Source organism: Mastomys coucha, unplaced genomic scaffold (genome assembly GCF_008632895.1).
Source record: "Mastomys coucha isolate ucsf_1 unplaced genomic scaffold, UCSF_Mcou_1 pScaffold23, whole genome shotgun sequence".
Classification (NCBI taxonomy): Eukaryota; Metazoa; Chordata; class Mammalia; order Rodentia; family Muridae; genus Mastomys; species Mastomys coucha.
The window spans coordinates 117,289,084-117,305,152 of NW_022196906.1; the positions used below are offsets into that span (position 1 = coordinate 117,289,084).

At 47.4% G+C, this 16,069-nt stretch overlaps 1 protein-coding gene and 1 pseudogene across 1 annotated transcript; both read left to right on the forward strand.

Annotated features, from left to right (window-relative positions):
- Positions 1-933: 933 nt before the first annotated feature.
- On the forward strand, positions 934-7,493 carry Clec3b (C-type lectin domain family 3 member B). Its single transcript, XM_031343745.1, has 3 exons — positions 934-1,158; positions 4,349-4,447; positions 6,834-7,493. Exons 1-3 carry the CDS (start codon positions 1,050-1,052, stop codon positions 7,232-7,234), a joined length of 609 nt encoding a protein of 202 aa, XP_031199605.1. The 5' UTR covers positions 934-1,049; the 3' UTR covers positions 7,235-7,493.
- A 5,438-nt stretch (positions 7,494-12,931) lies between these two features.
- LOC116074121 lies at positions 12,932-13,083 on the forward strand (annotated as a pseudogene).
- The last annotated feature ends 2,986 nt before the right edge of the window (positions 13,084-16,069 follow it).

Sequence of the window (16,069 nt, forward strand, 5' to 3'; positions counted from 1 at the left end):
TGCCCCACCCTTGGACCCAGCATCTCTCTGCAAATGCTCTGACTCCTTGAGTAGAATGTTGCATTCTGTACTTACGTGCCAGGAGAACTCAAGGCTTTGGAGGGCTTGTAGCAGTAAGGCCCTTCCAGGGACAGCTGGGAGTCAGATGTTTCTGCATTCTTGTGTTGACTACACATATGGATTTCTCTGAATATGCTCACATACACAGGGGCCCACCAATCACCCTGCTTTTAACCCTACACTATGGACACCTACAGGGAGTCATTTTGGTTTCCTCTCTCTACACGTTCATAAATTCCTTCTCTGAAAGGAAACCTACTTCCCACTGTTTTACTAGTGTCTGCCTATGCCATTGGTGCTGCTGTGGTCTCTGCCACCACTCCCCTGCTTGCAGGGTTCCTCTTCCCCATGCTTGGAATCCAGTTCTGTTGCAGGACCTCCACCTTCCTGGTTATGTATGCCTCCCTCCATTCTGCTGAGCTTTGATAGCCCTCGCTGCATATCCAGGAGACATTACCCTGGCTCCCTCTCTGATGCCTCTGCTCTAAGGCCTTTTGGGTCCCTTCTCTCTCTGGTCCCCTCCTTTGCTCTGTCTCTCTTATGGTTTTAGGACAGATTTTTGAGGGAAAAGTATGAGGAAGGACCCCCAATTCCTTCAACAAAATGGGAAAAGACAATTCTGTGGGTACAGAGATTCATTAAGCCAATGTTAGGCCCAACCTGGCTCCTGCCAGAGATGATCACTGGATGGATTGAACAATGACAGCTATTGGCTATCTGTCAGAATCCTTTGAAATGCTGACTTTCTGGGAGGTTGGCTGGGTGTTTGTCCACAGCAGTGTAGCTATGGCTCCCAGCCTTTCTCCTTTGGCAGGCTTGCTTCACTTTTTTTTTTTTTTTCTTTTTCTCTTTCTTTTTTGCATGTCTCCAGCCAAGTTTTGGGAGGGTTTCTCAGACAGAGGTTCTTGTGTCCACAGCCTTAAGACGTGTAGCCCAGGCTGCAGTAGCCTCTGCTTTCTGACCCAGGCACTGCAGGCAGCAGCAGCAGTATGGGATTTTGGGGCACCTACCTGCTCTTCTGCTTCTTCTCTTTCCTGTCCCAGGTCACTGCAGAGTCACCCACCCCCAAGACCAAGAAGGCTGCAAATGCCAAGAAAGGTAAGCAGGAGGCAGCTACCCATTCCAGTGCCCTAGGGGCAGCTTTTCCTATATCTTCTGGGGATCAGTCACCCTTACCCACACTCTGGGGACAGCTGCCCTCTTAGTTACCTCATGATCCTCCCTTCATATCTGATCTTGATGAATGTTCCTGAGACCTTTGTTGAAAGACCCTCTGGTGCTTGGGGATTTCTCACAGAAAGGATGGCTGTCAGAGATTTAAGAGTCCCCAACTCTTAGAATGGAGAATAACATTACTAGGTTTTCTAAACTAGCATCTGTTCCCCTCTCTGGCACCCAATATGTTAGAGAAATTAAACCTCTGGCTCAGAGATGGCCAGTTCCCAACAGAGAGCACCAGCCTGGGCTTCCTCAACTGTAAACCCAGAAGGTGGAATTTGCTCAAAGACTTGCAGACAACATTTAATAATATGGTCATCCTTCTACAAACTTTTGGTTGGTACCCATAGGGGAAATGAGGAGAGATGGACTCTTACTTTCATGGGGTGTCAGCCTTGTTACCTCAGATGAGCTCAGAGCATCTCTGTTCTCTGAAATGTTGAGGGTTTGAGACCTACCTTCATAGTTCTGTCAGTAGTGAGGTCATCCTGGGATGGGTGGAGATGAAAGAGCAGAATGTTCTGATAATGACTGAGGCTCACCCCTACAGGGATTGGAGGATGACAGAAAGAGTGAGAGAAATGGGGCCCTAGAGCCCAGCCAAAGAGGGGTGTGTGTGTGTGTGTGTGTGTGTGAAGGAATCTACAGGCCTTCTTAACCTCCACAGTGAAGTACACGAATCAGCATCTTGGAGCTACAGCAAAGAACAGGCAGAATTCAGCGGCAGGGTGCTTGCCTAGTGTCTGCAAGAAATTGGGTTTGATCCCCAGCATCACATAAAGTCCAGAGTGAAGGTACACACTTTAACCACAGCACTCCAGAAGTGGAGGCAGAAGAGTTATAATTTAAGGTTATCTTCAACTGTATAGCAAATTTGAGGCCAGCCAAGGCTACAGAACCCATCTAAAAAAACTAATACAAAGCAAAACTCCAGGATTAGAGTTAAGCAGCTTCCTGCTGTGCTCTAGTGTGCCAGCAGCCTAGTCTGTGTGACTTCCTGGTTCCGTCTTCAGAACTTTAAACAAACAAACAAGATAAAGCTGGGTGTGGTGATGCCTGCCTTTAATCTTAGGACTCTGGAGACCGGCAGATGGATCTGTGAGTTATCTGCCAGCCTAGTCTACATAAGTGGGTTCCAGACCAGGCAAGGCTATAAAAGGAGACACTGTCTTAAAAATAGACAAAACCAAAATACTAAAGATACAAAATACTAAAGATAAATACAAAATACTAAAGTTTACAAAAGTCAACAAAATTCAAAACAGAATAGATACTATATTGACATCCCTTTGATAAAGGGATTTATCATAGCCATCTGTGTATAAGATGAATCCTGCTAACCTGAACAACTAGCATATGTCAATGATTATGTTGTGTATGTGGAAAACTATTCCAGAAAGATTCCAAATGTAACAGAGATGACTTCTGCAGGGAACAGTCTGGATTGGAAAGGAGATTTTGGGGTTGTTTTGATTTCTTAAGTCAGATGAATATAATTGTCTACAAAATGCTCATTTTAAAATAGGAGGACCGAATACCCAGTGTGGTTCATTGCCAACATTGCCACCAGGGCATGCTGTGTGAGGGATGCACATCCAAAGCAAACAATTTCTGAATGTGGAAAACAGTTGCCAGTTTCTCAAGTTCTCTCTCGTCAGTCTTGTAAATCATGTCATTGTGGGAAAGGAGAGCATCAGGGCAGGGGTTGGCCACACTCAAGCACTGGTCCCAGATGGCTCCCATGGGACCCCAAGCTAATATTATCACAATGACTCACAGCACCTATATTACCTGTGTGGTGCTACATGTGAACATACACAGAGCTCATGTGAACCCAGGGATTGAAGCAGAGGCCCAGGGTGACCTGGTTGCTGGCTCCAACCCTATCTGCTTTGCTCTTGTCCTCTGGGTATTACTTTCCCCACACTTGATGATCATTGGACATCACTGGTTTTTGTACATGCAAGTCTGTGTTTTGGCCACAATTCTTTGGCAAGGCTTCTAGTGGGTGGACAAAGACTGACCTCATCAATGTGGATTTCACATGAAATGGTCCTTGGAGGTGACTCCCTGCCCTTTGCCTCAAGCCAGACCTTCCTGGGAACCCCTGGGACTTCAGAAAGACAGAGGTTCACCCACAGCTCTCAGCTCTCTCTCTGTCTCTCTGTCTCTCTGTGTCTCTCTGTCTCTGTCTCTGTCTCTCTCTCACACTCACTCACACACACACACACACACACACACACACACACACACACACTGTTCCTTACCTACACCTGCTGATGCACAGGCAGTCCCCATCAGAGATGCCATGTACCATGAAGCAGATAGGATGTCTGTGGCTTCTTGGATCAGGCCTTGGGCTAGCTGCTCTACCATCCTAGGCAGGTCATTTAAATCTGGTCTCAGTTTCTTTGTGAAATGGTGGAGATTCAAGGTGGTACTTGCCCAAGGCATAGGGCTGGTTATGAGCATGGATAAGGTAGTGCACAGCAAGCCCCAGTCCTTCTGCAGTGGCTGCTCTGTGGGAAGCAGCTTCCCTGCTCTTCCCTAGCTACAGCTGGAGGGGCACATGCCCTGTGCTGTGTCATTTCTCCTGGGCTTCCTCGGAGTCATTTCAGACTGCTGATGTCATCTCACTGTATATATATACAGTGGAGAAGGTGGAGCTGTGTTGGTGAACATGTGTCTCCACCCTGTCACCCTTAACTCAGTCTAGGGCTTGCTATCTCAGTTTGTCCATACCCAGCCCCGTGCCCCCTCCAACCCTCAGTCCTAGGGATATTGACCTCTGTGATTTCTTAGCCCATGGTCCTACTGGAGCTGATGAAAAATGGCTGCTTCCTCAAGTCCTGCTAATCCCAGCCCCACTGTGACAAATGCAGGATAGAGAACCAGGAACAGGCAACAAGGTCCTACTGGAGGGTCAGTTCCTTAGACAGAGAGCAGAGGCAGGAACACCAAGAGATCTAGGCTGGGAGAAGGTATTTCCTCTTGCTTCTTTGGGGCTAGCAGACAGGGAAGGGAGCACCTGCCTACCTCGGGTTTTCATTGCCTCATGCCTCTGTCCTAGATTTGGTGAGCCCAAAGATGTTTGAGGAACTCAAGAACAGGCTGGATGTTCTGGCCCAGGAGGTGGCCCTGCTGAAGGAGAAGCAGGCCTTACAGACTGGTAAGTGCAGGAGAGCTGTTTGGAGGAACACATTTAAGAAGGGGCCAGGCTGGTAACAGCATTGAGGAAGAAGGCTGTTTCCAGTCAGTGCCAAGCTCAAGAGTCCTCACATGCTTCCTCAGGGGACACCTAACTTACATCTGTAAGACCCACCCAGTCAGGATAGTTGGGTCTGATCACAGCTAGAGGGTATGGAGGTGCAGTACTCCAGAGGCCAGAAGGCACTCCAACAGGAACGTAACACTGTCCAGTGGAAGTGAGAGTTTTAGGGCAGGGCCATGCAGCCTAGGCCAGTCACAGGGGAACTGTATTTAGTAGACTCACAGTCCTGGGGCACATTGATGCATACCTTCTTCTAGTCCATCCCTCTGCAGCTCTGCAGCTCTACAGATGGTCTCTGATCACAGCAACCAGGCCAGCATTTGTCAGTCCCAGTCTGCCAGATGATAGGGGCTGGAGAGATGGCACAGCAATTGAGAGTGCTTGCTGCTTTCACAGAGGACCAGAGTTTGATTTTCATCACCATGTCTGGTGGCTCACAACTACCTGTAACTCCAGTTCCAAAGGACCTAACGCTTTTGTACTCCATGAGCACTGCACTTCATGTGCATTACACACACACACACACACACACATACTTTAAAAATAAAAATAAGGCATGGTAGCATATACCTTTAATCCCAACACTCAGGAAGCAAAGGTAGGTGAATTTCTGTGAGCTCAAGGCTAGCCTGGTCTACAAAAGAATTCCAGGCTACTCAGGGTCATACAATGAGACTCTATCTCAAAAACAAAAGTAAACAAATAATAATATGATAAAAAAATAAAATCTTGGGGCTGGAGAAATGGTGTAGTCATTAAGAGCACTTAGCTGCCCCCCAAAGAACCTGGGTTTAGTCGCTGGCACCCACATAGTGACTCACAACCATCTATAATTCTAGTTCCAAGGGATTTAATGCCTTCTGCCCTAAGGGCAACCCCACACAGGCATGGTATACACTTGCACAGGGACATGCACATACACATAAAAAAAAACTTCTAAAAATAAAATATTAAAAAAAAAAAAGATGGCTGAGGCAGAGGGATTCTCATGGTCACCCTGCTGGAGAGTGGCAAAGCAGGACCAAGGCCTCATAACTTGGGCACTCTAGTGGCCAGGAGAGCCAGTTTTTACTCTCTTGCTTGGGGTAGCCCAAGCAGACTGGCCATCCATTCTGCCAGGCCAGTCCCCTTTCAAGTTGGTTGTCCCTCTCCATCATGGTCATCTTGCATGTTTCTATTCTCATTCTCTACTTGCCCTGTGACTTTGCCTCTGTTCTGTAGCCATGAGCCTAATGTGTGTATGTGTGCGTGTGTGTTTATGCGTGTGTGTTTGTGTGTGTGTGTGTGTGTGTGTGTTTATGTGCGCGAGTGCTTGGGCCTGGGCTAGGTATATGATGCATCTGAGTGTGTTGTGGGTGTGCTTCAGTGTCTGTGACTAAACACTTCTGTGAGGCCTAGCTGTCAAATCCCTCAGGGACATGGGAATGCTTCTCTTGAATATCTGCTGGATGGAATGGCTATGTGCAAGGGGGCCAATATGGAGCTCTGACATATGTGACCCCGCAGCAAAAACCACACACCCCATCTACCTGATGCTTAGGTTAGAAATTAAGCTAAGCACAAACTGTTACATCAAGCTCACCATGGATACTTTCCTCCTAACCTGGGAGGCCAGTGTTGCACTGAACACTCTAGTTCAGAGTAGCTTTTGAAGTGGCCATTATGTTTTTTTTGTTTTTGTTTTGTTTTTTGTTTGTTTTTTTGCCACAAATGCTCCTGCAGTCTCAGTTCGTCCTCCCAGCTCCACTCACCCAGCCAGGGACCTGGTCTGGGCAGAGATCCCCTGTGAAGAGGCTTGCTGGCCCTCAGACAGGAGTGGTAGATCCTAAGTACCTAGAGTGTGGTCTCTAGTTCAAGTTGGTAAATGCCCGGCAGTGTGAGCTAGTGGCTTGATCCTAGGGAGGGGCCTGGTGACAGAGCTCATCCTAGGAGGCTCTGGTTGGTTGGGGATGCCTTTGAGATGAGGTGGGCTGAGATCCCGTGCCTGTTGCCCATAGCCCAGGAAACCATCAGGGACCAGGTGACTTCTTCACTCCCTTTATCTTTGACAGTCAGTGACCCTGGCTAAATGTCCTTTGTAGCAGAGGGCTGTCTATTCCCGCAGCAGGGTACCATGTCCGCTCTCACTAGGCTCTTCAGTGTCTGCCACATGAAGGTCCTGAAGCGAGAGCAAGCAGGCTTCAGGAGAGGGATGGGATGTGATGGAAGGGTGGGAGTCAGCCTGGAAGAGGTCTCTTGGCCTTGGAGCATCCAAACCTTCTGTGACAGTCATCTCTTCCTTCAGTGTGCCTGAAGGGCACCAAGGTGAACTTGAAGTGCCTCCTGGCCTTCACCCAGCCGAAGACCTTCCATGAGGCGAGCGAGGACTGCATCTCGCAAGGGGGCACGCTGGGCACGCCGCAGTCGGAGCTGGAGAACGAGGCGCTGTTCGAGTATGCGCGTCAGAGCGTGGGCAGCGAGGCGGAGATCTGGCTGGGCCTCAATGACATGGCCACGGAAGGCGCCTGGGTGGATATGACCGGTGGCCGCCTGGCTTACAAGAACTGGGAGACGGAGATCACGACGCAACCCGACGGCGGCAAAGCCGAGAACTGCGCCGCCCTGTCCGGCGCAGCCAATGGCAAGTGGTTCGACAAGCGATGCCGTGATCAGTTGCCCTACATCTGCCAGTTTGCCATTGTGTAGCCCAGCCTCTACTAGCCCAGCCCGGAGCGGAGGGGCTGGCCCGGGCCAGGGAGGGGCGTGAACCACAAAGAGCAGAAGGCTGTTGATGGGTGGTGCTTGTGGGCTTGCTGTCTGGACAGGATGTTGGTGGGCTGAGCTGAGTGGGGCGGGCGTGGTGAGAGACAAGTGTTGCAGGCCCAGGGGGTGGGGGAGGGGAGACCTTTCTGTTCCTCCCTCTGCTTGGTTTTTTTACAAATAAAGTTGGTGCAGAATTACTGAAGTTGGCTGGTCGTCAGATCAGGGCGGGTAGAAGATTCCAGGAGCCTGGCCCCAAACCCAGGAGAGCCTAAGTCACATTTCCAGTCTGCTTTCCATAGAGACTACTTCCCTCTGTTGGACTACAATACACACTCCAATTCTGGCAGGCGTGTTTGGGATCTGGGGTGGGGCTATCCCTTCTGGTTGGGGATCCATCTGGGGGAAACACAGGCATGCAGGGGGCTGCGGTGAGGTAAAGGATGAGTGGGGTATCAAGGCTTCCCGAGAAGATTCCCATCTGCCTCTAATGTCCCAGGAGGCTGGTCCAGGAGCCAAAGATAGCAGTTGCCAGCACTGCTTGGCTAGCGTGTTCCTTTCCCTTCCAGTCCTTCCAGCCAGCCAGCCAGCCAGGGGTTCCACATTGCTTCTTATCAGCACAGAGCATCACTGAGCCTATCATACTGCAGGAACTTATATATAGTCTGGTTTATTTTTTTTCCACCCAGGACAGTATGTTATTATAACTGGGCTGATTCCACAGGCCTGGGCCTCCCCACCACTATGGAATACTGGTCTCACATGACGAGAACTCTCCAAAAATGAAACACAGTAGCCTCATGCCTCCCCTTCCTCAAGTGGCTTCTAGTGTGACCTGGCCTAGGCCACCTCTGTGGACCCAGCTCTGATGATAGTGTGATTGACTGACTGGGGCAAGAGAAAGCTTGTATGGAGCTGTGTACATAACCATCAGACTGCCTAGCATTGGGACATCATTGTATGGAATTTAAATCATGGGCAGTGTGACAAGCCAGCTGTTAGTGTTAAAGAGTGAAGCCTGTGCTCAGGATGGCCAGCCAGCTAAGAGCTCTGATTCCAAATAGTCCTGGTCAGATTTCTTTGTTTGTTTGTTTGTTTGTTTTTTGGTTTTGTTTTTTTTTTCCGAGACAGGGTTTCTCTGTGTAGCCTTGGCTGTCTGGAACTCACCTCTGCCTCCCAAGTCCTGGGATTAAAGGTGTGTGCCACCACAGCCCGGCTCTGGTCAGATTTCTTTAACTACCATTATGGAAATCTTGTTCCCAAGAAGTTGTGGGTCTTGGAAGAAAGGCAATCTAGGAAGGCGATAAACATTGCCTTCTTCCATCAGAAGAGGGCAGTGTGGGAAAGAGAATGATTTCCTGTTCATCAGCCTGTAGTGTTTCAGGGTTAGAATACCTGTGCACTCCAAACTCAGTCCACCTGCCCTCGCAGCTGTGTGGTTTTTTTGTTTTGTTTTGTTTTGTTTTGTTTTTTGTTTTTTTTTTTTTAAAAAGAAACATTGTGTTGTTGTCCAGGTCGACTCTGGATTTGAGCTCCAGCTTTCATTCACCAAATCCTCCTTCCTCAAAGGCCAACTCCTGACCTTCCCATGGTGGGTTGCTCTAGAGCATAAACAGCTGTGGGATGGCATCAGAGGAGTTGGGTTAATAAAAGATCCACTAAGAATCATTTTGCTAATTTGCTATTTTCCAAGCCTTTGCAAAGAGCCTAAGTTGTCAGCTGATCACTATACAGGATACTTTCCAATGATGAAACACTTTTGACCTGTACCTTAAAAGTCTCTGAGGTCTCAACACTGTCACAAAACTCTTTCCAGTCCCACTAATTTAGTCACCCCAACAGTTTCCCTTTTTATTTTATTTTTAGTGAGTGCCCATGGAAACCAGAGGTATAAGATCTCCTTGGAGCAGGATAGGTAATTCTGAGCCACCTGATTTGGGTGCTAGGATTTGAACTACAAGAGCAGTGTGTGCTCTTAATCGCTGAGCCATCTCTCCAATCCTGTCTCCCACTTTAAAACTCTAAAAGTGAACAATAGAAATAATAGCAGTGCTAAATTTTGCTTCATTCTAGCCATTAAAACAAAAACTCTTACCTGAGCTGGTTAGATGGCTTCACAGGTAAAAGTGGTTGCCATTCAAGGCTGAGGACCTGAGTCTGATGCGTGTGTCTCATGGTGGAAGGAGAAAGCCAACTCCCCAGTGTGGTCCTCTGGCCCCCACACATGTTCTCATGACACCCCCTATACTCATACGGAGAAAAATCATCTAAGTCAAGTGTTGGGGTTTATGCCTATGATCCCAGTAATTTGAGGATGAGGCAGAAGGAGTGCTGGGCATTTAAGGTTAGCTTCTGCTGAGATGTAGACCCTATCTAAAATAACAAAATAAACCCCAAAGCTGCTGGGCATGTTGGCACACACCTTCAATCCCAGCACTTATGAAGCAGAGTCAGGCAGACCTCTTTGAGTTCCAGTTCAGCCGGGGCTGCAGAGGTAGAATGTCTCAACAAACAAACAAATACGACAAAAAAAAAAAAAAAAAAAACAGAACAAAACAAAAACTCAAAAATCTTAACAAGGATCCCCAGCTCCTTTATTTGGCTGAGAATATCACATTTGCTGGAAATGTAGCTTAGTGGTATAATGATTGCTTAGCATGCCTAAGACTTTGGGTTTAAGCTCCAGCAAAACACGTACACACAGAATGAATGAATGAATGAATGAATGAATGAATGAATTTAAAAGGGGTGACAACACTTGGTGTGTTTGTGATTGGAAATACAGAATTGTATAAAAATACAATTCCATTCGGAGTTTTTGGGTTATTTCTGAGGCCTGATGCCAGTTTCTTCCTTCCTTGCTTTTCATGAACCAGTGACCCACGAATGAGGTTTGTTTATCAAGTTGGATAAACCCACCCTTCAAACAACTCCTTCCTTCTCCGCCAAGAGGCACTGTTGTTTCATGCACTGTGAATACAGCTGAGCTAATACAATCTTTAAATTGCCACAGGGGAGGTTTAGTTAAGGTCTCTCAGCTGGCTGAAGATGAACTCTGAGTTTCTGTCCTCTGTAGAAAGCAGCTGGGTGCACAGCATTCCAAACAGTCCACTAGCCTAGACCTGAGGCCTAAGATGGCTAAGCACCTCCCTTGCTTGCTCTACCCCACCCAGCTAGCTCTTGTGGTGTAATTCTTGGGTTTTGAAGTTCAGAGACCATGGGATGAGATTGGTCTTGGTCCTGCGAGTTGCTCTTCTATTTTTATGTTAAGAGTAGAGCTAAGCTAGGCTGGAGAGATGGCTTGGTGTTTAAGACCACTGGCTGCTCTTCCAGAGCTCCTGAGTTCAATTCCTAGCACACACATGGCTACTCACAACTATCGATAACTGTAGTTCCAAGGAAGCCGATGCCTTCTTCTGGTGTGCAGATACTCATTTACATACATAAATAATAATTTTAAAAAAGAGCTAAGCAATGTATTAGGGAAGTGGTTTTGGATGAAGACATGCAAGTTTAAATACCAGGTCAATAGCAAGGGTAATTTGAGTTTGCTCTAAATGTTAGAGTTTTCTTAACTGGGTAAACCATGAACTAGATTTTCAGTTCCTCTACAGTAATAGCTAACTCTGCAGCTTTCTAGCCCTGTGGGCTTGGAGGAGACACAGACTCAAAACTGTGATCCCTTCTGCACCACTTGCAATAGAACACTGGACTGCTAGAGCCAAGTTCAAAGGCAAGGCCAGCCAAAGTAAAAATGTAGTCCTCTGACCTCTACAAAAGCAAGGAGTAGCCAGGGAGGCAGAAGGACCCGGTTGTGGTTGTGGAGTGGATCTACAGATGTGTCTGAATGAAGGACACAGCCATCACAGAATATACCATCTAGTGTGCTTCCCACAGGTGACCTAACCCCTGACGTCATAGGAGATCCAGGCAATGCTATCCCACTGCCTAGGCTGAGCCTTTTGCATGTCAGTTACCATCTGAGAACAAAGTAGACTGTGTAGTGTTTCCATCCATGGTGTTCCACAGTTCCCTGAGAGCTGATGTTTATGTGCACTGGGAGACACAGAACATACAAGTTAGAGGTGTTCTCAAAGTGTTTCATAGTTTAAACATGTTCTCTCGGGGGTTTTTTTTTTTTGTTGTTGTTGTTTTTGTTTTTTTGGTTTTTTTTTTTTTTTTTTTTTTTTTTGAGACAGGGTTTCTCTGTGTAGCCCTGTCTCTCAGTGTTTCTATTCAGTATTTATGAGGAGCTTTTCTACTGACAGTTGACAAGACTCAGAAGATTCTGAGTAAAGAAAATTCAAATTCCAAACTCCACTGACAGGATGACTGGACAGGCATGAGCATGTATGCCTTGGATGTCACTGGGTACAAAGTATTTTGCTTGGCATCAGGGCTTAAAGTCCAAGTCCTTTGACAATTGTTTCTGCAAGGTATGTATGTGGTGGGGGCACTTGTCATTTAAATCAGAAGGAGGTTGCGATTCTGCAGGCACTGAGTGAGACTTCTGAATAGAAGTTATTTTTCAGGCAGCCTGACTTCAGCTGCTCTGTATTAGGTCAGGGCTGTCTGAGCTCTGCTCCACTAGATTGGCTCAGTGAGCTTCTCCATGGGGAAGCTCACATTGCAGATGTCTACCCAGCAGGTCTTTGTAGAATGTCCCTCACTTTACTCAATGCCCACTCAAGATGCCTATATTACTAGCTTGCAAAAGGTCCCAGAAGCTAAGAAGAGCTCCCTAACCTCAGCACTGTTAGCTGAGTGGACACTTAGGTATGGGGCATTCTGTGTGTTGAAGGCTGTTAGCTTTGCCCTTGACCTCTGCCCACCCAAGACATCAGTAACTGCTCCCGTTGGGACAACTATAGTGTCTGAAAACATGGCCAATGTGTTGTGTGGCCCCAAATCACCGCTGATGAAGGAAGCCACTGAAGGACCCAGGAAGCACTAGCTGAAACAGCTTATGATTAAGATTTCAATTCTGACCCTTAGCATGAGTTATCAAGAAAGCACATTCCCACATTAAAACTCAGGATGTATAATGAAGGCTCTTAAAAACTTCTCAGAGGCAGCCAGACCTCTGAGTTCTGAGTTTGAGGCCAGCCTGGTCTACAGAGTAAGTTCCAGCATAGCTAAGGCTATACAGAGAAACTTTGTCTTGAAAAACAAACGAACAAACAACAACAACAATAACCTCTTACTGTGTCAGACATGGCGGCACACATCTTTAATCCTGGGACTAGGAAGGCAGACACAGATCTCTGAGTTGGGGGCCAGTCTGGACAGTGAGTTCCAGGACAGCCAGGGCTACACAGAGAAAACCTGTCTTGTAAAGCCAAACAAAACCAAACCTCGGGGTTGATCCAGGGCCAGTCACCCTGAAATCCTATCCTTTGTGAAGCAGATATAGGAAGACTGCAAGTTTAATTCTTCCCTGGCTGGCAAAAAGAGACTTATCTGAAAAATAAATAAATATAAACAGCCACACTCCCATGAGCTTCTTTATTTCTCATGATATAGGCTCCCCCACCCCTCTCTTCACAGCCAGGTCCTTTCAGAAATCTCCCTCACATATGACCCCATCTCAGCATCTGCCTCTAGCAGGTCCTGAACAGATTCAGTGATTAAGAAACTTTTACATTTCCCCCTAAAAGTGTTGCAATGTGTGGCTCCTGTGTCACATGCATACATGCTATGTATGCATCAGTAGGTGGCAGAGAGGAGAGAGGCTATGGCTATGCTCAATGTTCTGACCTATGAAAGAACATCTGAATGATTAGTAGCCTAATATTCCCTGAAGAAAACAAGCCTGAGGTGACGCCTGCCGAGCACCATAGTGTAGGAGTGGGACATAGCACTCCTGAGACCACTCCTGACATGACTCCAGACACTCAGAGACCCCAGGTACCACTAAGAGGAGCAAGTAAGTGGTGGAACAATGGAAGAGAAAGAGAAACAAGGATGTGGGCACCTGAAGAGTGAGGAACAGCCTGTTGTGAATATCCAGCAATGCCACCAGGGACCATGGTGGGGTCTTGGTCTGTGCTGCCACTGGGGTCCAGGTCTGTGGCCCTGCAGCAGCAGGGGTCTGTTACCTCCAAAGGCCAGGCAGAGGTCCCTGGTTTGGGCTGCCTGGAAACATGTTGATGTCTGAGGACTGTGTCGAACTGGCCCTACCCCTCACCTGGGCATTGTGGGAAAGCTGGCTGGCCCTGGGGTCATGAGATCAGGAAAGCTGACCCTGCCCCTAGCCAATTGCTGTACTCCACATTTCTGGAGCTTTGAGTGAGCCAGCCCCTGAGGATAAAAGTGTAGGAGACCTGGGCCCACCATTCATCTCCTTGTGGTGGCGTGGATGAGGAAGAGATACCCTCCTCCTCCACCTCGCCCTTCACCATCTCTGATAGGAGATGTGGCTGGCTCTAGGGTAGTGAGAGCAGGAGAGCTGTTCCTGCCCCTCACCAGCTGCAGCACTTGGGAAAGTCGGCCCTATCCCTTGTCTGCTATGTGGTGACATGGACATGGGAGAGATGACCACTCTCCTCACCCCTTGCCATCTATGGCAGGCAGGAGAGCTGGCCCCAAGGAGAACTGTCCCCCATCCTCACCTGCTGCAGCACTTGGGAGAGCAGCACCCCCTGTACCTTGCCTGGACAACATAGTAGAGCTGACCCTGGATGTGTGGGTTGCAGGTAAACCAGCCTGGAGAGAGTGTTTAGTCATCAGAGAGTGGCACTACTTAGAAGGAGTAGGAGGTGTGGCCTTGCTGGGGTAGGTGTGGCCTCATTGGAGGAATTGTATCACTTGGGGTAGGCTTTGAGATTTCAAGAGCCCAAGCCAGGCCCAGTGTGTCTCTCTTCCTGTTGTCTACAGGTCCAAACGTAGAACATTCAGGTACTTTTCCAGCACTGTGTCGGACTGCATGTTACCATGCCCCTGCCATGATAACAATGGACTAAACCTCTGAAACTATAAACAAGCCCCAGTTAAATGCTTTCTCTTCTGAGAGTTGCCATGGTCATGGTGTCCCTTCATAGCAACAGAACACTGACTAAGGCTGTGATCTGTATCGGCCACACTGGTCCTAGCTGGTTAGGTATAGTTTTACTATGATGTGATTCTGACATTGAACTGACCTGTTAAACTGGGGATATAGCTCAGTTGGTACTGTTTGCCTTGTATTTATGAGGCTCTGGGTTCTACACCCAGCACTGCAAGCATAAAACAAACTATGTGTCAGCATGTATCCATACATAGTTTACTTCTGTTTCTTACCAGCCTTATTAATAACTCAAAGAAAGTAGCTCATGGGATGGAGCCAGCCTTACCTCTGGGCCACTCTTGGCAAGTGAGTGAGCACTGTCACTACCTAGAGCTTCCAGTTCCCCTCCGGCCCACCCTGTGTCTGTACACTTTCTCCCCAGCACTTTACATGGCAACTTCTCTGTCATCAACATGTAGCTTGGGAGTTTGCACACAATGGGTATTCAGTAAGAGTGATTGGAAATAACTGAATTGAATCAAATGCCCAGAAAGATAAATACCCCTTACTTTAATGCTACCAACAATAAAACTCTCCATGCAAGCCAAAGCAGATGTGAGGACATGTTCAATGACTGTGCAGGCCTTGGCAAGGATCTGAAGGGAAAGTTTGTTCAAGAAGTCAATGCTGGCAGCAACTGTTGCAAAAGTGGAATGTTTCATTTTAAAAATCAATGTCACTGACTAGGAGGATGCAAATGAAACTTGTTTCCTTAAACATCAAAAACAAAGGCTTTATTATCTCAGTATCTCAGAAGGACCTTGTTATCAATCCATACCTAGGCTACTTAAAGTAATCTAATCGAACGCTAGAAGTGACTGGACACTAGAGGTGTATGACACATTTATCATCATTGTTGGGAATGTAGGTTTGTCCATGTTTGTCAAAGAGGCTGTTTTTGCAGAAGGGTCACAGGGTTGCCTTCGGAGCAGAAGCGAGGAGAGATCACACCCTAGGTTTGGAAGAATCACCTCTATTGCACACACTTCCTATGTCTCCTCCTTCAGCTGGGCCTGAGAGGCCATCATCAGTAAAACGTGCAGTTTGGTCGCAAAATAAATTTACCATTCCTTCTGATTTTAGATGCTTATGTTTGGGTTTTGGTTTTGTTTGTTTTTTTCAAGATAGGGTTTCTCTGTGTAGCCCTGGCTGTCCTGGAAGCTCTGTAGACCAGGCTGGCCTCGAACTCACAGAGATACACCTGCATCTGCCTCCCAAGTGCTAGGATTAAAGGTGTTTGCCACCACCACATGGCCACTTACGGTTTTTCTAACCATGTAAAATGAAGGGCAATGGTTAGCTAGTAGCAAAATTTGTGTCTTATTTCCTTTTTTTATTCTTTATTTTAAATTATGTGTGAATGTGTCTGTCTTTGCATGGCTATATGCATGTGACTGCAGGAGCTTGTGAAGGGGCCAGGAGAGGGCAACAGATCACCTGAAGTTCCAGACAGTTGTGAGCCAGCTAACCAGGTCCTTCAAAAACAAGCTCTGGTCCTCTGCAAATGCTCTTAACCACTGAGCAATCTCTCTGCCCCTTTGTTGTTATTGTTGTTTTTAACCAGGGATTAAATACAGAGCCTGATGCATGCAAGGCAGTACTTTACCACTGAGCTGTGGGCTATGTCCTGAGCCATGCTTCTGCTTTGACTTTGTGATCCTCCTGCCTCAGCTTCCACACAAGTTGCTGGGATTAAAGAAAATCCTGTACTAGGAAGTCTGGCTCCTGTCAATATG